Below are 23492 nucleotides of genomic sequence, written 5' to 3'. Positions count from 1 at the left end.
ACAAAGAGAGATGATACTGTACCTGGTGTGTACTCTGAGGTAAAGTTGTTCCAATATGAAAAGGTGTGGGTCCTTGTGCAATTAAGCCACAGTCATTTATTGCAGAGGTAAAAGAGACTATATTTATCTTTTTTACAAGAGAAACAAAAGACTTAAAGGACAAAAATCAGCGTGCAAGAATTGATAAGAAACAGGCCTTACAAGATTCTCCTGAGTGCAAATAGAAGCGTATGTGTTGTACATCGTAAAAGAGCAAAACTCCATTTGAGTGCAAAAAAAAAATCAGAAAAAAAAAAAATTATATACAGCAGAAACGAGAAAGAAGTTTTCTTTTTTTTTTTTTTACAAAACCTGACCTGAGCTGCCTTATATAGACATATTAGTTAATTGCCTTAAACCAAGCGAAAAAAAAATCAAATGGCCTAAAAACATGTATAACAGAGGAGGCCTGCTACATCAATAAATGACTTAGCCTTACAATCTTTAACTGGTCTTACATGTGTTTTTACATCATAAACGGCTGTTTATTTCTACACATTTTTGTTCCCAGTTCATGTATCTAAAATCATCTTAAACCTCAAAACCATATTTATAAGATTTGGAAAACCTGCATTTATTATTTCTGTTTTACATTGAGAAAGTAGCATAGGTTGTGAATGTATACATGATCACCTTGGATGTTAAGACTCTGTCCGCTTTATGACCCACTTGTTACCAGGAGTGTTAGCTCAAGTTATTTGTGATACAAGCAGTTCATTTTTACAATAAATTTTACACAATGTGAGCACAGCACAAAAAAATGAATTTGTATAAATTTCCATCACACCCAGTGAGAGCTGCCCTTAAATGATACACCTGGAGGAAGGGAGTACACCGTCTTACTCACAACTTGATTTTTAACAGCACAGTGAGTGATAGCTCTGTCTTTGGTTAAGATTTTGTCTTCTATGCCCTTATCTGGAGCAGCAGAGTTTTTACTTTCTTCTGCACCGTCTTGGTTCCAGGACAAGAACAGAGACTGCAGAGCAGAATGGAGGTCATCTCGTGCAGCAGTGACACCCTCATGAGAGGGAAGATGCAAAGCCAGAGCCAACGACCCCTCTTTGGACAGATCAGTGACCTGCTCATCTACTGTCTTGGCAGAGGAAGAGATCGCTTCTATGCAGCTGCTGAGATCAGAGACTCTGTCTTTTCCTAAAAAGAGGAGGACAGTTAGGTATGACAAAAATAACCTGGATCAGTTTGGCTAAGGGTTTTTAAAAAAAAAAAAAAACAAAAAAACATTGAAATTCTGAGCCTTAGCCAACTAATGACCAACAAGGAACTGTTCTCAAAATGAACTTTTTCTCCATGAAATTGAAAACATTGTAGGGTTATGATTATGAAATAAAGAAAGGAAAACTACCCTAAAAATAAGAATGTGAATCACATCTCATTTTATAAGAACAAGCAACTGATCAACCAGTCTATTTGTATAGCGCAAATTCATACCAAATGTTATCTCAAGACACTTCACAAGTAGTGTAGGTCTACACAAATCCCTTTTTTATATTACCCACAAAGACCTGACATTAATCACCCCTGAGCACAGCACTGAGAAGCATTTAGCTCAGCTATACAGCATAACAGACAGGTACACTCTCTTTGCATAATTAAATTAGTTTAAGGTAAAAATGGGCTAAAAAACAGAAGAGAGGAGCTGAATGGAAGTTTGTCATCCAAGTAAGTTTATAGCTGTTGCTTTATTCTTCTAATGGCTGATGTTGGACAAGCTACAGAATGTTAACATAATAAAAAATAACATGTCAGCTGTTAAAGTGGAACACCAAGCTGCGATAGCTAGTTTTATTTAAGTTGGTGTTGTTTTCTCTGATGAAGCTGGTAGACACTAAACAGCTGATTGGATACGCTGAGGTGGAAAGGCATGTAGCTGGTAGCCCAAGCTTGCATTGGAAAATAGTCAGACACAGAGGCTTTCTGGGTGAAAAATAGAATGCTGAAAGGAAATTCAACATAGTGTACGAATGAACCAGCATAATAGTTTTTGCCAGTTTCAACCTAAAACTGACAAAATAACATGGAGAAAGCCTACCCACCTCCTAGGCTGTATAACCTAGCTTTCTTGCCAGAACATCCAGCAAGTCATCTTAAAGGAGGAGCAATGCACACTGAAATCACTGGAGGCTAATGCCACTAATATTGCGAGTTCCACGACTTCAAAAATACTGAAATATTCCTTCAAACTTTTCTTGATAATAGCCATGTTTGATAGAAGACTGAACATTCTAATATGAGCATTCACAACTAAGATAATAATCAAATAGAAAAGACCAGTTGATCATAACAGCAGTTGAAGTTGAGCAGCTTTTATATCATGTTTAGATTAGCTAAAATGATTATCTTCTACTGTTCTGATGTGGTTTCTTCCATTGCTTTTGACATTGGGATGAACACAGCTGCTGTTTTATATTGGTTATCCTGGACACAATGTTTTAATTTAACATCCCAGCTGTGTATATATAAGAAGCGGTACCTTGCAATGTCGCGGACACAGAGGAATGCAGCTGCCTGATGGCCTGGTTCAGCTGGAACAGCTTAGTCGCTGTAGTCATCAGTCTCTGCAAATGGGAAGCTGAGGCCTCCTCTTCCCCCTCCTCTGGGTCGGTCTGCCTCTCCTGATTGAAAACATGTACACACCCAAAAAATGAATACAAGACAGAACACATAAACAGCTCTGAACACAACACAGCCAACAATGACATCACCAACACAAATGCACTCAAAAATTACCAGAGGACAACATAGAAATAACACAAAATCACTGTTAGAAAAACTGAGCAGCTCTTCTTGCTACACTAATCATCCAAATACTCCTCAGCTGCATTTTCCTAACCGGTCTTAACATTTTAACCAGAAATCCTTTCGTGTTCAGTTCCGGCTCTTGTGTAGCCTGTTTCAAAAGTCACACAGACTTTTGTAAGCAGAGACACAGAAACATAAAAACACACACAAACCTAGTTGCAAATGATGTCACTGAAAAGATGTGGCTTCCATGGTGATTTGGTCATTTTCTGTGACATAAACCTAATGGCCTGCTCCCAAAATACTGAAGTCAGGAGGAAATGTTGATGTGCTACGCCATATACTTCCAACAACTTGTCTTGGATGCAAGATATTTTGTCTGCTCTTAACTTATTAAAGCTTTGTAAATTAAAAATAAATTAACCATCAAGTTTAATCAGTTTGTTGTCGACATTGCAGATAATTCATTTCAATTAAGTAATTCACTGTATGGCAGTGATACATTGATAAACATTTGAAAGAATACTTAATTTCTTTTCTGAAACATCACAAACCATTGATGTCTAAAAAGTGACAATAATGTTCACAGATGTATCAACAGCTAACAACAAACACGTTTAGTCCTTGGTTACATGAAGGCAGCCACCTTGAGCGATAACTCAGGTTTATTTGACTACAATAACACTGTGAGCAGCAAAATGCCCAAGCGCCTATATGTGTCAATGATAGGCTTTAACAAAAAAACAGCTAGTTTGTGTGGCTAAGATAACGGCAAACAAGCCTGTTAGCCGTGACTGATGGCACTTCATTCAACACATTCATTACCTGAACGATCATCAAGGGACGACTGCAGAGAGATAAGCCTACACAGCACTGAGCTTTACAAGAGCAATAAAGGCTGAGTGGCATCTTTAACGGGGCAGCTGTGGGTGTGGGTATTAATCTGTAGCATTTTAGCCTGTGCCAAGATGGAAGATTGTTTTTAATCTTTACATGAAAGCTTTGCAGAGCATGTTTTCTGTCTTTCAGACTCAGTTTACCTGGACTAATAGCAGCAGCTTTTGTAATGAAGCTGTGGATCCCCGATAGCCTGCTGTTAATCCACTTTATTTACCATTTTTATTGTTAAAATTAAGATTATATCGACATTTTTAAAAATAGACATAGACTTTAACTACACTTTTTAAAACATACTTACAGTGAATTGAATTACCTGAAGTAACTAATGGTTTCAATGCTTATTTAGAGCTATAAAGTCTTGTCAGACAATAGAGCCTATTCATGAAAACCTACAGCTCTGAACTATGGGTGCTTTCTGATGTTTTTTTTTTTTTAGGTCAGTTTATGCCAAGCCTAATTAAATTGTCCTTGTAAATAATTCCATGTGACAAGTCAAATAAGTATTTGTATGGATTCATAATTTCATTTTTCTTTGCAGTATTTGTATACAATAAAAGTATCAAAACAAGAAAATAAAAAACATAAAACATAGCAGTCTTCATTTCTTTTTACAAGTTATGATGGTTAAGAAACTACTGATGATTCCAGGAAGTTAAAAAGGAAAAGTACTGAGAGCCTGGTGATATAAACATCTAGTCAATTAGAACTGCCTGAAATATGCAGAAAATAAAACATAAGAAGCTGTTTTACTATATTACCCTAACCTCTATGTTAATGGTTTGTCTGTTGAAACTTACCGTAATATGGAAGTGCATGAAATTCTGCAGAGCACGGGCTAAATCAAGCGTGCGAGATTTAAGGTTCTGCAGGTCCTGTGAGTAGAGACAGATAATAATAAATATTTACAGATTAAGTAGTTGTAGGTGTTGTAGTATTTATCTATTAGGTAGACAGACAGATACGATAAGGTTGCAGAGAGGTCATGATGTCTTACTTTGTTCCTGGGATAAGCCACCTGAGCCGCTCTCAGCATTTCTCTGGCGATAATGAGGCTCTCCTCTAAAAGGGAGCAAACCCCTTTATTGGCCCCCTTTAGCAGACACACTACAATAGATTTCTGTATAAATGAAAAAAAAACACATTTTATTATATTTCTCTGGCTCTGAAAATCTACATAATGCAATAACAACAAAAAAAATAATAATAATTTGGACTCAGACAGAGACATTGCTGCACAGTCCAAATAGAGTACAATCACTTTCACAAATATTTTTCTGACAGTTTTGGGACTTTCAGGTCCTGACATTTTTCTCAAATTGTTTTCACAGATTTCCCACTCAAAGAGGACTGCCAAAACTCAAAACAGTTTGTTTGGTTAAGATTGAAAGGCTTTGAAGAACGTGAAAGAAGAGTCTTGCAAAATCTTGACTGTTTCTGTGTTATTGTCGGTGTGATATGTACAAAGACATTTTGCAGAGCAAAGCCAGGAGTTGGGAACATGAGCAGCAGTAAAGAAATTAGAGCAGCGAAATGTTTCTCAACATAAACATCATCAAACAGGCCACTCACTTTTGATAAATGTTGAAGTAGATACAGTATACAATGACAAAAAGGCAACTGCCATCCCATGCAAATATCAGTGTTTATATAGCAAATACTGGTTTGCTACAATCATCCATATAAGAATAAAAGGTTAAAACTGTAAGGAAAAAAAGAAAAAGTGAACTGGAAACAACATGAAATGGAAGAACACATTTAGCGGTGACAGTGTTACAGAAAATTAGACACGTGTTCAGCTTTGTTGTTAAATAAACCAGGATTTGGTAGCGCTCTCAAAAATGGTGACATCTGTAATGATTTTTCATTGATCTGGTAGTGAGTGTGCAGATTTGACTCCTTTCACAGAAAAAAAGCTGTCTAAGTGAAATATGTTAAACAGAATAATAAAACACAGTTTTCATTTAAGATGTTAGGCAGATCTTCTGCAGCACTGTGCTCTCTTTATGTACGTGTAGAAAGGAAGAGAAGAAAGCCCATTCAAACCTTTGCACACAATCTTTACAAAATGGAAATTAATACAATTACTAGAACTTAAAATCACATATTTACTTAAAATATTACTGTAATGATGTTTATTTTTTTAACCCAGGATCAATTTACAATTGGCAGACAAAAGCAACATTGGCATAGCTGTACAATTATCTAAGAGCAGTCATGTCAGCACTTCCGCACACTTTTTGATGTCATTTGTGATCAATGCTGTGTTGGTTTTACACCTTTTTCTAGTGTTTGATATGTTAGGCATATCGTCTCCAGCAAAGGGAATCCTCTGTATTTTCTGTAGGGAGTCAACCTTTTTTGCTTGGTTCAGCCACCTTGTTCACTATTCTTTAGACAAAATATATTACTTTTTCCCTTTTTTTGTTAAAAAGAGGGCAAAAGTTAAAAGTAAATTAAAAAGTATATAAATATGTGCCCGAAATTGTATGTCAATGTGTTAAAAAAAGTGTTAAGTGATACAGAGTGAGGCACAATATAACAGACTTTTATCCGTCCCGCCATGTTTTCCTATTATACTTTGACCAGTCTTAGCAATGGAGTACTGTGCGTCTACCCAATTTAAGATACTGCATCACTTGCTCATCAACATTTCAAACAAGCAGTATCCAAATTCAGCTCAATAACTCACCACCCCATAATAATTTCCTAGCTTTGAGATCCTCACAGCTAATATTGCATTCTTCAGTATTGTGGAGTGGAGGCTTGATTACAGCAAACCCAAGGGCTTTGACAGAGACAGTAGCTGCTACGGTATTAATGCTGGTGTTACCTTGCCTGTGGCTTGGGCAGCCCGCTCCATAGCATTCAGCTGCATGCCTGTCATTGCCGCCAGGTGGCCAAGTGCAAGCAATGCTGCGTCCAAACACTGACTGCTCTTCTTCTGCGCCTCCGTCACCATCGATGTGATCTCTGATTCACAACCCTGGATGGGGAGAAAATTTTCATTTTCTGTCAACATCAAGTCAGTACAGAAAAACAGGCTGAATTAAAATTAATTTAACAGTAAATCAATGCAAGCAAGCCAACAAAACGGTCGAGATGGTCTGAAAGGTCAGCAGATACATTTAAATGTGAAGGAAAAGTGAGAAATGTGGAGTGAGAGAAGAAAATTGTGTGTTTAGGTGCTGAGACTGGTAAGGAATTTAGATTTATTTTCCATATATTCATGTTCTGTTTGGGGCTCAAGGTTGTGAATTCCCTCTGCTTGGTCATTTCCATAGACAGAGCTCAAACAGCTCAGAGCTAAGACACGTCAATTAATGTTGTGAATTCTGATTAGATAAACCTGTCCGAAGCACACTAAAGTGAAACCATTTTTCTGGTCAGATTTTTTTTACTTTTTTAGCCAATTCATGAAAAATAATTGCCATGAAAAGAGCAGTGAAATGTTGCTGCATGGCCTTTCATTAAGCACAGTAACTGTGTGTACCTGGATGAGCAGCTGGAAGAATCCTCCCATCTTCTTCACTTGACTCTTCAGTTCCTCAGCAACGGTGTAGAGCAGGCCAAAGGAGGGTTTAATGCTGGCCAACCACTGCATGGTAACAAACACTACACTCTCTATGGCTGCGGTGGCCTTGACCAGCTGTGTCTGGGCCGCCAAGTTACACATAAAAACTGTGGGAAAGAAAACCATAACAGTGAGGTTCACCTGCACAGTGAATAAGAAAGGAACACAGTATTCCTGGGCCTTTTAAATAGTCACATTTTGAAACATCTAATTCTAACATAAATTAGAAAATGATAAAATGTCCTTCTCATACCTAAAACAATAGTTTTTTGTGTTTTTCCTTTAACCCCAGAAAGCTAGTTAAAAATAATATTCAATGGGATTTTTTTTCCTAAAATGTCATTCCTAAAGATAGGAAAAGATATATATATAGTGCTTAACAAATTTATTAGACCACCTGTAATATTTGTCTCAGAGACCATCCAGCATCATGAAGTGCTTTAATGCGGACTCTTTCATTTTCAGTGAGCTCTCCACGTTTTACCATTTTGAACAGGAATGAGGGATTTCACACTGAATTCACCTTTTTATACCCAAATTTGAGCCGGCTCACTGGGCTTCTCTGAGAAGTCAGAAATGAATCAAGCATAACATTCAACCACTAAAACTCATTTTTCTGTTCAGGATGGAAGTAAATAACTATAATTTGACATATTAATCAAGAAATAATAATGTGCTTTACTATTTTTTCAGTTTTTTTGTAAATCAGTAAATTTGAAAATTCATGGATAACAGTAGTATTTATATTTCAGTATTAAAAATGTCATTTCTGTTAAAGAGTTCTACACATTGGTGTATTAACCATTGCAGAAACATAAAAAAATGATTTTGGTAATTACCAATGCTGTTAATTTAGGGCAGCTGTGGCATAAACCTTACTTTGGGTGGTGGTCTAATAATTTGTTAAGCAGTGTATATATATATATATATATATATATATATATATATATATATATATATATATATATATATATATATATATATATATATATATATAAATAAGTCTTTATAAACCAAAGATCCTTTAATTTTTAAACTTATTTTGATTCCCATTAACCAGCAAACCCTCCAATACACAAAAGAGGTTTTAAATTATCCTCACCATTCTCCTGACTGTCATCATCCAGGCTGTTGTAGGAGTCAGATATGGTCTGAACCGCCATATAAACCTTATGTAGATCAGAGGCCAACCTGTCTGCCAAGCTCTCTTCTGTCCCACTACAACCACGCAGACAGGCCACTGACTGGCCAATCAGCTCCTTGCAGATGCCAGGCATGGAGGAATCAGTGCTACTGGAATGAGTGGAGGGTGGCATAGCTGAACCCATCAGCCCTGAGACAGAGACAGTGAAGAATTCCAGATGGACAGGGAAAAAATTATTCTGTGATTGTTCACTTCATAAAATCAAAATGAGTCACAGTGTGACATTTTTAAAAAACCCTGTTTCTGTTTCCTTAACTAAAAAATTTAAACCAGGTTGTTCTGCACTGTGGCTGTTCAAAAGGCGTAAATGCACAGTATGTAAAATTTTGCCACCAGGGGCCCCTTAATCAAAACAATATCACAATAATGCAGCAAGCATGGTCTCAAGTCAACCTGGAAATTTATAGTGGGTCATGTTAGGGGCAGGGAAGAATCAGAGGGGTGAGCTTTGAGGATCAAAGTTACAACCAGTGGCAGCCACCATAAGAAGACATGTCCCATTAGATCAATAAAAATTAAGTATTTTCTGGGAGTGCAGATGGTCGAGTGGTTTGAGGCGCTACCCATGTACGCGGGCGGCCCAGGGTTCAAATCTGGCCTGTGGCCCTTTTCTGCGTGTCTCTTCCAACTCTCTTCCCTGTTTCCAACTCTATCCACTGTCCTTCCTCTGTTAAATAAAGACATGAAAAAGCCCAAAAATAAATCTTAAAAAAGAAAAAAAAGAATTTTCTCTGGTGGAATGTTAGAAATATTATATGCAAGAACTCAGCCAAAAATAAACATATAATAGGAGTAGTCATTTTTTAATTAATATAAATATTTTAGTGCAAAAAAATCCACTTACATTAGATTTGATGGCAAAAAGGTCATAACATAAAAAACAGCTACATGCTACAAAAACGGAATGCTATGCGTTTACACTACCCATTTTTTCCAAATTCTCAAGAACTCTAACAAACAATTCTTAATCACTTCAATGAAGAAAAAGTTCAAATGTCTTGTGCCGACACATAAGTGTATTGCTCTGAAACCAAGGCCAAGCTTAACAGCATTTCTTTTGTTCCAGCCTTTTCACTTTTTCCCTCCTGATGAAGCCGAGACTGCCGGTGGGTTTTGGGTCCTTGAAACATCCACAGGACTAACAGGGGCTAGTGGGATCCCTATTAGCCACCCAGACAATACCCTAGGCCAAGGGGTTCCCAACCTTTTTTCCTATGAATCTTCCTTACTTGCATCGTAGAGGAGCTGAGGACCCCCAGGACTCACACAAACAAAAGGTTATACACGGATGTCAAAAATTAACATCAAATTAAAATGTTTTCATTGTTCAAATCTATATAAAATAGCCCCACACAAAGGTTTCAAAGACAAATGACTACCATTGAGCTGTGAATATTAAAAAACACTCTCATGCCTTACCAGTCGACTGTGAAGAGCTGTTGTGAAGGCTCTGAATTGGATGGACCCGGATCTCATAGAGACGCCCTGAGATTCTCCTGCTCTTCAACAAGCTCCTGCTCCTGATGCAAATATGTTAGATTTCTTTAATATGGTTTTCCTGGTATTTATCAATCTTAAAATTGAAGATCGACATGCAGGAAAACTTTCCTAGCAGTAATAGAATTCTTGACTATCATATTAATGATTAGTATGCATGTTTAAACAACATACGTAGGTGCTGTGGTGTCTATTACAGCACCAGGTGTAATTCTACAATACTACTGAGAGTCTAAGCTTCTGTCAGTCTTTTGTCTTATTGTTTTTGAAAAAAAATCACACCAACTGAAAGCTGTAGCCCTTAATAGTGCGTGTTATTTTATGTGCAGATTATGTTTGTAGATATGAGTGCTTTAATCCAGTTCATAAACTTACGGCTTGCTTGGACACACAAAGTTTACCCCTGCTGATGCTTGCAGGGCCTCATGAACCATCTCTGAGCATGGTTACATAATCTAATTATAAGAGTGTACTAGTACGTTTAGAAATGATTTGGAGTAATTTTGTAAAGATGCATTACTCCCTCCTGAGTTAAAAGGTTAAATGAGTTCAGCAGAATACATTTCCATTATTATGGGCAGCGTTAGGGAGGGGAGGTCAGTCAGAAACTTTGAATTTAGCCATAAAGCCTTGAAATGACTTTAATGGAGCCAAAGAGAGAAGAAATGAAGGAACTCCAGAGCCTATGCCATGTTTTATCTGGCTGCATCTGCTGGTAGTTCAGGCAGCCAGGAGCACCATAAACATGCTTGACAAGAATAGTAATAATGTGAGGGAAAAATGTGGGGGGTTCTGCATGTAACATAGGCACTGTGTTTGTCTGTGTATGTTTGGGTTGTGGGTTGTAGAGTGAAAATACAGACACCCTCAGTGCCCTTTCATTTTTGAACACTTTGGCCTTCCATTTATGGAAATAAAATGAATAAACATAGGAAAAAGAATAAAGGGAAATATTCTGTGGGTAGCACATTTTCATGAGACAAAGAAGGATGTGTTAAAGGTCAAAAATATGTAATAGGTTGTAAATCACATTGGTGGAAACTCGGACTTTGTAAAAATAAGCAAAATCTTCCAAACTGTTGATTTTCCACGTTCCACACACATACCTTTCAACTTTCCATATGCATCCCATTGCCTGAGAAATTTTTCACATTAAAAGAGAGCATAAACTCTGAGCTCAGCAGGAGCCCTGCTGGTGTAGACGCACTCCACCCCTACACGCACTCTGTAGGTGTCTCTGAACAATTGCCTACCTACACATTTCAAGTAATTGGACAAGAATACCAATTAAGTCCCTGAAACCTCACATGAATGTCAGGTACTTGAAAGAGGGATTGACGGATAGGTGTAGGGAGGATAATTACCTTCGGCGTGAAAAGGAGGTTGTGGAAGCAGAGGAGGCCGATATATCTTGCTCCCACTCATCATCAGGGTCATAAAACACATCGTCATCTTTAGAGGTGTGATCCCCCTGTGAAGAGTGAACTACTGATGACATGCCCGGTCTTATTTACTCAACTTAATGAGAAAAGCACAACAAAGGGAGGCAGCGCCCCTCTGTCAGGCATAAAACAACTCATTCTGGATTGTAAATAAGGTCAGATGGCTGGGAAATTGGCAGTTGCACTTGAGGTGATGTCAGGCTCTGAATATGCAGAATGAGAAACAGACCCGCTGGCTGGTTGACTATGCCTCATTCATCACACATCATACATTAGCTTATTAGAGTGGCCATTTCTTAAAATAAATAAGCATGTAGGCAAAGCCTCCTACACTTCTCAAACATTATTATTTTACTTTTTGGTAGTTTATCAGCTCGGTCATAAATGCAACCTTTGGAGTTATACTAGATGAGATCCCTAAGGTTAACACATGTGTATGATTTTAACACAAAATAATCACTCTTTTCTAAAAACAAAAAGCAAATACATCCAAATAAAAACCCATTAAAACAGGCATACATTCCTCTACTTGTTTCATTTTGCATAAGGATCAGATGTAGCTTGAGATGATCTAAGAAAATTGGCAAAGAGAAGTGGAAACACCCTCAACAGTACAGCACTGAAAAAATATCTGCATGAACTGCAGCTTTAGGCAAGGGGGAAAAACAGAGAAAACTGGCTTTAACATGTGTTAACTTGTTGGGCAAGTGGGCTTAAGGTGAAAAAGTGATATTAAACTTGAATTTTTTTTGTCAGTGTGAGTAGTTCCATTTCAGATAGTCTCAAAAAGAAAACACTACTTTAAGTATTTATTAAGACAGCTTACAAAGTATCGGTCCATTTCATATAATAATGTTTACATTTATTCCTGTTTGTGATCATTGTCTTCTTGCACTATAACCATTCTTATCACTCAATTTTTATTATTCTTTTGCAGCTTTGTTTATTGGTAAAATCTTTGAGGCCTGTATTCAAAATCACCTGAATATACTGTGTTCATTTTGTATATCAACATGCCTATATTGTATATGTTTTTTAAATCAACTTATTCTTATTTTTATATGTAATTGTGATCTTTTTTAAAGTTGTCCTCCATGGACAAAAACGTTTTTAAAATTTGAATTTGCACAACAATTTGCTTGAAAAGTAAATACTTGAAAGGTGAAACAGTCTGAAGACATACCTGCTCAATCTCCCTCATGGCTGCCATATTGTTTTGGAACTTATCCAGGCTCCAGAAAGTAGAGATCCCCAGCTTGGTGTTCTGAACCCGCACCTGCAGCAAGCCCCCATTTTCCTGGTTCCCATCATCAGAGCTTTCATGTCTGCAATAAAAAAGAGTCATACTGTTTTAGTTTATCTTAATAAGGACAATTCGTGTCCTGTCAAATAAACTACATAAAATGAACAATGGTGATCCCACTTGTTGTCTTTTACATACCGGCTAAAAACTGTGTTTTTCTTCAGTTTAGCACTAATCTTGTTGGCCTCCTCAATCATCAGAGACAGCTTCATGGCATCCCACTGAGGAGACACTGCAATAGAGAGCACATTGAGTTCAACTAACCAAAAGCTCTTCATCATATGATAGTTATCTAAGGTAAGAATTATACCTGTAAGAACTGTTCAAAAGTACTCCACCACTAAAGAAGCAAGAGGATGACTAGAGAAAAGATTTAAAATAAAGTAATGTCTAGTGTCATTCAAGATATTGCAATTGAAAAAAAAAACTTAATAAATTATGTTTTTTTAAATAAACTCTGTGAATGAATCTGTAATTGTTTTCATTAAATGATGATGACACCGTCATGTACTGATCCACTCTAAGGCTAATGGCATATCCTTAAATATAAGAGGCTATACTAAATCATACTTGTGTGATTTCATTAATGTGAAGGGTGCTGGAAGTTTTAATATTCAATAAGATGATCTCTTTAAATGTTTTTAAAGGTAGATTGAAGGCGTTAAAGGAAAATGCATCATGTTGTAGATGTTTTGACTGACGAGTTTCTGATCTGTGACTCTGGATGCGTTTTTCTGTGATTGCATTTGCTCTGTTTTTACATCTGTGCCTTTGTTAACTGTGCAGCTGCTTGTCTTAAAATAAAACAAATAAATAAAATGTAGTTAATCCAAAAAGATATGAAGTTGCATTACATGTCACATTAACACATTTGTGGTGTGGTGTCTCAGCCTGCTTCACTACTCCTTTGAAACTGATGTTAAGTTCACATGTCTACGAAGACCAGGCAAACTCTCTACTCTAATGTTTCTGGCTGAAAGTATTACCACACCCATCTGGAACTCCTCATGCATGGTGTGAAGTTACTGTGGCTCTTCACCTCATTATGCTCTCAATAGTAACTTGAAAGCTCTCACCATTTCTGGGAGTGTGATTTTCCCTTAGGGCTCTTTTCTTTTGTATCTCCTCGAGCTCTTTGCTGATCTTCCTCTTCTCAGCCTCCAGGGCCTCAACAATCCTCGCCTGACGCACACGGTGTTCTTCCATTGCCTGGAGTGAATCATGGTAATATACACAGTATTAAAAACCACCAGGCCAAAACATTATGCCTGAAGCCAAGCTTCCAGACGACTCAGAGCACATCCCAAATGGTCCATCAGTTAAACATAAAAACCTGTGTCAGCATATTGCACTAAGCTTCTCAAGCTCATTTTAGATAATCAGAAGCCATGAGAATGAGCTAATGGAGGAGATGATGTCATTTACAGTTGCAGGAATAATCCAGGTTTAAAGTAGATTTACAGTTGGAGATCAAGAAATAAATATGCCAAAAGATGAAACTGGATCCACTTAAACATTCATATTCTCCTCTCTTGGATACTGCCACTGTACTGACCGCTGACCTGGTGGTCCTGTTACAACACACTCTTCAAGGACAAAGAAACGGATTATCTTTACATCATCAGAGCTTCAGTAAATTTAATATTCTTAAAATTGAAATATACAAACAGACTTATACATATAGTTCAACAACTCAGTGTGTGAGTAATTTTCCTTTTTTTTGACAGGGAATAACTGTCCAATACACAAACATGAAACATCCAAAAAAAAGAGTTTATTTTTCTCATATTGCTCACCTGGGCTTCCATGTGCAGACGGAGGCGTTTCTTGTGGGTGTCCACCTCCTGCTCCAGCTCCAGCTTTGCCATCTTCAGCTCTGCCATTTGGTTGGCCACCCTTTGCTGGTCTAAATCCTGCTGACGCTTTCGCTCACTCTCCCCACTCTGATAAGGTTACATTAAGAGTTTGTTAAATCCTTCTGACAAGATGATAGATGTACAAAAGGTTAGACATATTTGCACTAAAAGTTTATGTACCAGCTCTCTCTCCAGGGCTTGGATCTTGTCTTCATAAAGAGCCTTCTGGTCAAGAAGCTCCTTCTGGGCCACTTCTTTCGCCATCTGGATTCCCTGCATCATCTCCTCTTTGGCCTTTAAATGGGCTTCCTCAATTTCTGCTTCCAGCCTGGAACAGACAAAGATGGTTTAGGAGGGCTCTGATTTTATGTGGTCGGATCATGAAGACCTGAGTGGCTGGTTTAAATAGGATCATATTTTTTTATTTTGTACTCACTGAGCTCTTTGAGCAGCAAGCAGCTCATTTTTGGCAAATTCAAAATCTTTGTGGCCATTGCCTGCACCTGTCCAGCATGACACCCGCTTCCCAGACTGCACCTCTGCTGGATGGTTAAAGCGGAAGTAGTGGTCTCCGCCCAGAATCACCCTGTCACCCTTGAAACAATAACCACAGAGGTGATTTAATTTCATCAATATGACAAAAGATGGCTCTTACTTGAAGTGTAATTATACAGAAATACTAAGAAAAGAAATATATTTCTATAAAAACATTTCACACATACTCTGCACTCCAGAAAACTTCCATACATGGTCTAAGTGGGGTGAAAATGTGAACACAAATGACGGAATCCATTAAACCACACCTCTAGCCAAAAGTGTAGCTGAAAGTGTAGCAAAGTGTACCAAAAAGCTGAGAGCCAATGAGTCAACAGGTAAAAGTTTAAAACATTCACTGCAAGTCAGTGGGCATTCATGTTCAGCTGAGCATTGTGCTTCACTCCGCTTTACCAGTATTAAGTTTCTACTAATGCAGAGACATCATTAGAGATGTGATGTGATATGGAGCCAGAAAGAGACACCATTTTGTACAGTTCCTTCTCCTCGAGTGATATTCAACCTTATAAGATGCATGATAGCTAAGTCTAGAAAAATTACAGGACCTTAAAATTCTAACTTTGCCAAGAAATTGTTAGGAGTTCACAGGAAAAAGAGGCCTTAAGTGAAGAACTTTGAATCACAGGTTTGAATGTCTGGTCCGCTGTCATGTAGACATATAATATATGAGTCTTTTATGATGTACTTACATGGTGCAGCACTGTTGATTCTGACACAAGGTTTCCATTAACAAAAGTTTTGGCGTTGTCCATGGGAGTGACGCTCACTGTACCCTGGATGTTGTTTATAACACTAAAACAGACAAAAGTAATACAAATATAAACTTAGAACAAAAAGTAAGGAGATTTGTGTTTGGTTGATTATTTCTTTGTTTTAAATAATGCTTCTTGGCAATCAATCTTGTACAGTTAGATATCCTGTTTATTTCCTTTTTAAATGGTGCTACATTTGTAAAGAACATGCATTTGTGGAATGACCAGCAGAGCTGAGTATGTGGGTTGCACCTCTGGAAAAAAGCCAAATCTTCTCTGCCAGTGCAATACAGCTTATTCTATCATTGACTCTTGTTTGGTGGAGAAGCAAAAAGAAAGACGGATCCTTAACAATAGCTTTGCTCACAATAACTTGTTATTTAAAGTCCTTTTGTAACAAAGATCTGCATCTTTTTAATTAGGCATAAGTAAAACAGTACCATTTACACAAAATGCTAGGTTTTCAAACTATTTCTGTAAGTTATTTATTTATAATCTATTTGTTTTTTTACCAATGTTGGTCAGCAATGAGGGCTCCTGTTAGTTGGATGTCATGGCTGGACTCCGACTTGAGCTTCCCCACTGTGGTTCGACCCTCTTTGATCATGTAGAGAAGCATTTCAGACAGCTGAGGATCCTCGTTCAGGTTCACCAGATTAGGAAGACGATTGTCCACTTTGAATGACACGCCTACTTTCTGAAATCACAAGTAAATCACCTCTTGATATTAGCATGTGTAAATTGAAAAACTCATTACAGCATTACATAAAGTTACATTAGAGGGGCACTGCACACAAAAGACTATAGTAGTGCTGTGCCAAAAGAGCCTTGGCACAGTAACATCAATGTTAAAGGGTAAGTATAAGATGGAAATTAAGTGTTAAAAGAAATTTACTTGCAACTCTTTGGTTTCTTCACGTTTGCGGATTTCTGCTTGTTCCAGCTTCTCTCTCCATGCCCTGCCAGACAAAAAAAAATCAAAACACAGAATTGCTGTTGATATACAATTCAGCTACTATCCTCTTTAAGATTTCCAACAAACAATAAAATACGCGTGAAACTTTGGGGATATAGATATATATAGATATCTGCCTCAGCCTTCACTCTAAATTCCTTTAAAAAATAATAAAAAAATTAATGGCAACACTAACAACAAATCAGGGTTTCTTGCAACAGATAAATAAAATGAGAAACTTGCTAAAAGTGTTGCTGTTATACAGAACATACCGGTTGGCCTCGACCATTTCTCTCTCCTGCTGACAGAGTTTGTTTCTCAGGGCAGTGATCTCCTGCTCGAACAGCCTGACCCTCTCTGGCTCGATGCCCTGAGAGCTCATCTGGGCTGCTCGCAGCTTCTCCACCTCAGCCTTCAACTCTGAAAGCAATATCAAGTTTATTCAGGGAGAGTGTTAAACTGAAATATGTAGTGTGTAGAGGGGAAAAATCCACTCAAATGAACACAAATGAGTGTGAAAACTCAGGGATATAGAGAAGATTTCAACACCTATCATGCGTGTAATTTTGTGAAAAATAATTTACTTAAAACATATGTCTGACTTGTACTGTTACAGCCTTAGTAACTCTGAGCATCACACATTGGCAGGTGATGTGAGAGAAATCCACAGCAAGAGCTCCCCTTACTGCTAAAAACATCAAACAGCAGCACAATCATCTCATGAAAAATAATACTTGCATGACAGTTAGCCGCCATGTGCAGCTGACAGTGCATAAATATGGCCTGGAGGCAAGGTTAGGGCCTGGCCTTAATTGAACTGGGTAGTGAATATTCTGGTGATGGATAGATGGGCAGACAGGAGGATATGTGGGCGAGAAGAGAGCAAAAGAGATCAAGAGCAAGACTTGAATAGAAAGACAGGCATGCCAAAAAAAAAAAAAAGATAGCAAGTGAGACAGAAACACAAGAGGAAGATGAAGACAATGCTAATGGAGAGACACACAATGAAGAGACAGAATGATAATGGTCTAAATGAGGTTTCATATGCATTTTAGTAAATTAGTGAGGATAAAGGGATATTGGGAAATATTCTTCTGAAGCTTGAAAACACGATTTCATACTGTGATGTTATTTCAGTTATTGCAGCTACTATTAACAGCAGAAAGGCCAGGACTATCAGTAAAACACAACTAAGATGCCTTCATTTGTGATCCTCATAAAAAGGGGCATACTGTTGCGATATCTTTGTGTAGGATGGCAACTGTTTAAGCAGGTGTTTTGTCAAACACTGCAGTTTCTGATTTTATAATTATTTATTTTTGTACATTTAATGTAATCTTTCACCTTGGCCACATTTACTTCACTACTGGTAACATCCACAGATATGTACATGAAGCTTGTGAGACAAAATCCCTTTAAAAACAACTAGGATAAAGTGGGAAAATCAAAATTAAACAATAAACCCATCATCATATCAATTAATGCTTAGTAAAATATCACCATGAGAAATAAGCATATTTAAAGAGCTTATAACTGCATGTGGAGAGTTACTGACCTCTGATCAACTTGGCACTAGTGTCCTCATTGACTTTTGCCACATTAATGATGGTGCGGGCCTGCTGAGCATAGCGCAGGGTACTTAGGCTTTCCTCCACATTGCAGCCTGCTGGACTCAGCGTGGCAATCATCGCCGTCTTAGAGTTACCACCAAGGCTCTCTTTCAACAGCCTGTGAAGGTAAAGATACGGAAATGGTCGAAAACACCCCTTTGTCATTGAAATATCACCTTAGATGTGCATACATCGCATTAAACTCTGGCTGAGCTTTTTACATATCTAATTAAAAATCATCTAATTATAAATAGAGTTATGCACAACTTGTTCTACAACAGATTCAGTCCACAAGCGCTGTGGCGTCTCACCATGTCAGAACAGACTCTCGGTACGGTATGAAGACCTTCTTTCTGGTCAGTGCTTGTTCTGACAGGGCAGAGATGACCTTTCCCAAGGTAAGCAGGGATTTGTTAATGCTAGCACCTTCCTGTAAAGACAAAGTGGCATTAACAGTCAAATTGATCACTCACTGTGAATCTGTGATGGAAAATATAAACAAAGTCATTGATGATTACTTGAAACTTAATCTACAATTTATAACTGGTCCTTTCTATTCCTAAATTTCTTGTTTGCGTTTTTCAGGTCATATAAAAACATTGGTACCCAAATTTAAATCTACTTTTTCGGTTTCATAACCAGTCCTCACTGTGTGCGTCAATGAGAACCTTAGAAACGAGCTACTGTATGAAATTTGTGAACTCTTATAAAAGCAAATAACCAGAGAAGAAAAGTTTTTGCTCATAGGGTGGTTTGTTGTGTTCTCTACAGAAAGACACAAAGAGAATTTCACTTAAAGTCCCTGTAAAGTGAAATCAGAACTTTCTGTTCTAACATACTTGATATGTTGGAATAAGGTTTCTGTAAACATGTGAAAACACTGAGATCTTTGTGTAGCAAAATTTTTGATTTAGACAGTTAAAAAGTAGCCCTCAACTTCTGTTTCTCTGTTCAGGCACAAAGCCAGGCAGCTGAACTATGATTAGAAGCATTTTTTTTTTAATTTGAGAGAATCTTATTTCTCCTGAGTGGATGTAGCTTCAGCTCAGATTTTACTGCCTCAATTTTCATGATTTTGAAGCTTGATATTATACACTTAGAGATGTTTTTAATGACTGAAATTTGGTCTGGTGATTCATAACACAGTGGTCTGTCCCACAAAAAAACTAAAATACATATATTTTTTTCACTTGATGGGAATCTTTATGATGATTTGAATGTATAAAAACATATTCTAGCATTCAAGCAGTGTGCATTTGTGTGTGTATACCCTGAGTCTGTCTCCAGTTGTCTGAGCAGAGCGACAGCGTTCGCTGCCTGCCAGGTCCACCAGGTTGATCCGGCTGGTAATACTGTGGTCATGCTCCTCACCTTCAACAAACTCAGTCTGTACAGTCACACAAAAGACAACTGATCAGATGAGCTTAAACACAAAACCTGCAGGGTTTAATCTGGAACATTCCTTTGCACTGATTTTATTTTACATTTATTTTTTCCAAGCGTGGTTAGAATGGATATTTCAGCCAAAGGAATCAGTCATTATTGCTTATTTGGGGCAGACCTTAAGAGGAAATACCTGAGTCTGGGTCATCACTAGTGTGAAGACTGAGTGAGATCTGGAGCTTTTGTCGTTCATTCCTGTGGCTGCCGTTGCTCTCTGTTTGTTTCCGAGCTTCAGCCAACCCTGAAGAAGACAAGGAATTTTTAATTTTCGATCTCCATTGGGTTTAGGCAGCACTGGTGTTTTTTACACCACACTATTAAAGTATTTTAGATGCTAATCACCATTCTCTTTGCAGTGACTATACATTAATATTCAGACAAACCTTGATTTCTGTATTCTTTTAGCCTCACTTAGTTAAACTGAACTCTGACCACTTGTATAAATTTACTAAAAGCATCTCCTAAAGTTTGATAATCTTGGAAACAAAATATCTGTTTCAACCTACCTGAATGTCACTGTAAGAGCTCACAATGTTCCTGCAAAAAAAAAAAAAAAAAAACACTTAGGTGAACAACTCTGCAAGGCACTTTTTAAATGTTCTTTTTTAGAAGTAATTCAGTAGAAGAAATGAAAAGATTTCTCACGCAGAGAGGTCAGCAACGTAGGGGCCATGGACTGGATGTTCCCTCACTCTTAGCTGGAAATGAAAATGAATAACACTTGTAGATTTTAACTAGTTTTATTCCAAAATTTTGTGAATGATGGCATCTCTAAAGAAGTGCAACACGTGCAGATATTTAATCACATCTTTATGGCTAATTATAACCCATGGATATTTTTGCATTAAAATCTTCAAACACTGTACTTCTTACAGCTGTAAACTACTTACAGGCATTCTCCTCTGGTTTGGTTCATCCCTGGTAACCAGCAGGTCATGGATCTTCTCATTGTACACCTCAAAGTAGCTCATTTCTACATGGCATTTGACCTGAAATACAATAACCAAAAGTGATTACTTGATACATTATTTTGAGGTGAAAAGATTATTCATGTATACATTTATCTTTGTGTTGAAAAACATGGAGGACTGAAGACATCTCCTAACAATAAATTAAGTAATAAAGTAGAAAAAGAATGCATGGGGCATTTTACTTGTTCATTTTCCATTGATGTCAATCTTGCAAAAAGCTCCTCACAAAATCGTGGGATGACCCCTTCCTCTTCCCCAAAGCCCATCATCCTAAACAACAATCATTTCAAGCAAATTAGACAGAAAGTCCAATCGTGGTGGCAAAAAAATATACACACGTTACATTTTTTAAATAAATAAAAAAAAAAATTCCAGAGGAATAGGTTTAGTTGTGCATGGTTTTGCCTGGTTAATCAACATCAGTTCTACTCACGTGTAAGACTTCCCTGAGCCGGTTTGTCCATAAGCAAACAGGCAGGTGTTGAACCCTTCGAAGGCCCTAAGCAGCAGAGGTTTAGCCAGTGTTTCATACACCGTCTGCTGGCTGGCAAACGTGGGGTCACACTCATCCACAGAACAGAAAGAGAAGTCATAGCTGAAAGAGTAGCTCTGTTTGGAGTCTGGATGATGGACAACAGTCTCTTGACCATTCATGAAGATGACCTGTGATGCTTTCTCCACCTTCTCCCTTTAACAGAGCGGGAATGTTCACAAACATTGTTTAGAGAAGGGTGGCAAAAATGTGACAATAAATATGATCACTTTTAAAACCTAAAAAAGTATATTGTTTGTACTTTGGAGATCCTATTTCAGATCAGATAATTAAGGCTATAGTTGCAATAATTTGCAGTATGGTAATAAGCAAGTGGTTTTGTTCATCAGTCATGTCCTCTTCTCCAAACTGACAAGGAGACAATATCTGACGTTTTTCCAAACACTTCAAAACCTTGTGTCTTACCTTGAAGGAAACACTTAATTACTCTACTTAAAGGTGCACTGTATATTAACAATCCGTCAAAGGTAGTGTGCCACCTATCATTATTGGCATTTTAATGAAATACTGAATGACAGTTTTAGATTTCACTTAATGCTAACATGTCACCACTCACCTAGCATTAAAAGGGCGTACACGGACAGCAACAGTAACGGCACTGTTTTCCATCTTAAATGAATCCTGCTGCTTCAGGGCCTCACTGGGACAGGACAGAGGCTGCTCTGTGAAAGTTGAAGTTGGGGCAGGTGTGGATGTCCTTGTCTGTGTCACTTCTCCCTTTTGGCTCGAGGTGGAGGTCTTCCTCACCTGCTGAGCTGCGTTGGGCTTTTGCACACCTGCAGATGCTTTACTAACTCGAGGAGCAGGGACAGGTTTGGTGTCCTCTCCTTGCTGTGGTCTGGAGTTGGGTCTCTCTAGACTTGTAACTTTTACTACCACTGGTTTAGGAGCTTCTTTGGCTGCCAAACGCTCAAAAACGTCTCTCTTGGCGGCGATTTTCTCAAAAGGGGTCTTTTTGGTGGGGGTTTTAAAGGTTTGGGTCTGGTCCTCTAGCTGCCTGCTTATGGATGAAGACACAGAGAATGGCGTCCTACTCTGAGCCAACCTTCCATGGGTATCCACATGAGTGTCTCTTCCTCTGCTTCTAGGTGCAGTTTCTTTTAAACTTATGGACCTGAATACACCTGGAGCCCTGCCATTAGGTTCACTGAGAACTTTGGGTGTCTGTTGCAAGCCTGTGCCGCTGACCCCACGCTGGCGGGGCGTGCTTTTATCCATAGATGGAGTCCTGGTCCTGCGCTGTAAGGTCAGTCTTTTCTCCGGGGCTGGTGTGCTGTTCTGGCTGCTTTCAGCTAATGTCTTATCCGCTGGTTCAGCCCCAGTTTTCCTCCTTGACCTCCTCTGAAGAGTAAGCCGGCCGCGGTAAGGTGTCTGCTGCTTTGACAGTGTAGATATGACATAAGTCCTGTTCACCTGCCGGCTTTTATCAGATAATCTGCTGACTTCAAACCCCGACTCTCCGGATGTAATATCACTCTTTCCCAGCATCGTATCCGTCGTTTTCCGCTCTGAAATCACACCTCTGCCAGGTGTCCTAGCTGTTGAAGTTGACATTAAACTATCATAGTAAGCAGTATGCTTTCTAGCTTGTACACTAAATAACGACATGACTGTCGGTTTCTGGAAAAGAAGAAACGAAGGAAACGACAACACCAATACCAGTTTGCTAGTTAACGTCAATTCCGCTGCAGTTACCTTACCTATAACACAATAAATTGTCCATAAACTTTAGAAGGTGAAGCTCGATGTGTTAAAAGTAAATATAGATCCATTGGAGTAAAAAAACTGCGATGTCCATGCAAACAAGGCTACTTTTTTTTATATTTTTATCCTCTCATCTCTTCCGCCTTCGCCCGCTTGAATTTCAAACCGTCACAGTTACTGGCAGCTGATTGGCTGGATTTTCGTGCAGTCTGACGTCATACGAGGGCGTGGACAAGTCATGTCTATACCGGAGACTGGCGCAAGGTGGCACCAGAATACAGTTAATATACCAAAAAAATTCCCCGGAACAGCTCTAAGTCCTTGGAAGGAAGTTTACTCATTTTCCCTTTCTAAAATTAGCTCTCTGCCGTTAA

At 38.2% G+C, this 23492-nt stretch overlaps 1 protein-coding gene across 2 annotated transcripts; it reads right to left on the bottom strand.

Annotated features, from left to right (window-relative positions):
* Positions 1–112: 112 nt before the first annotated feature.
* kif14 (kinesin family member 14) lies at positions 113–23247 on the bottom strand. 2 transcript variants are annotated; one of them, XM_041792247.1, is made up of 30 exons: positions 23115–23228; positions 21971–22952; positions 21295–21549; positions 21044–21131; positions 20781–20879; positions 20536–20588; positions 20397–20427; positions 20024–20131; positions 19718–19834; positions 18759–18877; positions 18393–18565; positions 17110–17257; positions 16778–16841; positions 16395–16579; positions 15820–15922; positions 15012–15169; positions 14756–14903; positions 14516–14662; positions 13796–13928; positions 12858–12951; positions 12600–12741; positions 11339–11445; positions 9897–9997; positions 8376–8606; positions 7193–7380; positions 6533–6685; positions 4697–4819; positions 4500–4574; positions 2534–2675; positions 113–1194 (listed from the first exon to the last, which is right to left on the bottom strand). In XM_041792247.1, exons 2-30 carry the CDS (start codon positions 22900–22902, stop codon positions 821–823), a joined length of 4791 nt encoding a protein of 1596 aa, XP_041648181.1. In that variant the 5' UTR covers positions 22903–22952; positions 23115–23228; the 3' UTR covers positions 113–820. The 2 variants fall into 2 exon arrangements, with proteins under 2 accessions (XP_041648181.1, XP_041648180.1); XM_041792246.1 differs by having other exon boundaries at positions 21971–23247.
* Between the last annotated feature and the right edge of the window lie 245 nt (positions 23248–23492).

This window comes from Cheilinus undulatus, linkage group 7 (genome assembly GCF_018320785.1).
Source record: "Cheilinus undulatus linkage group 7, ASM1832078v1, whole genome shotgun sequence".
Taxonomy (NCBI): Eukaryota; Metazoa; Chordata; class Actinopteri; order Labriformes; family Labridae; genus Cheilinus; species Cheilinus undulatus.
The sequence above is the reverse complement of the archived record's forward strand: the minus strand, read 5'-3'. Positions and strand labels throughout refer to the sequence as shown.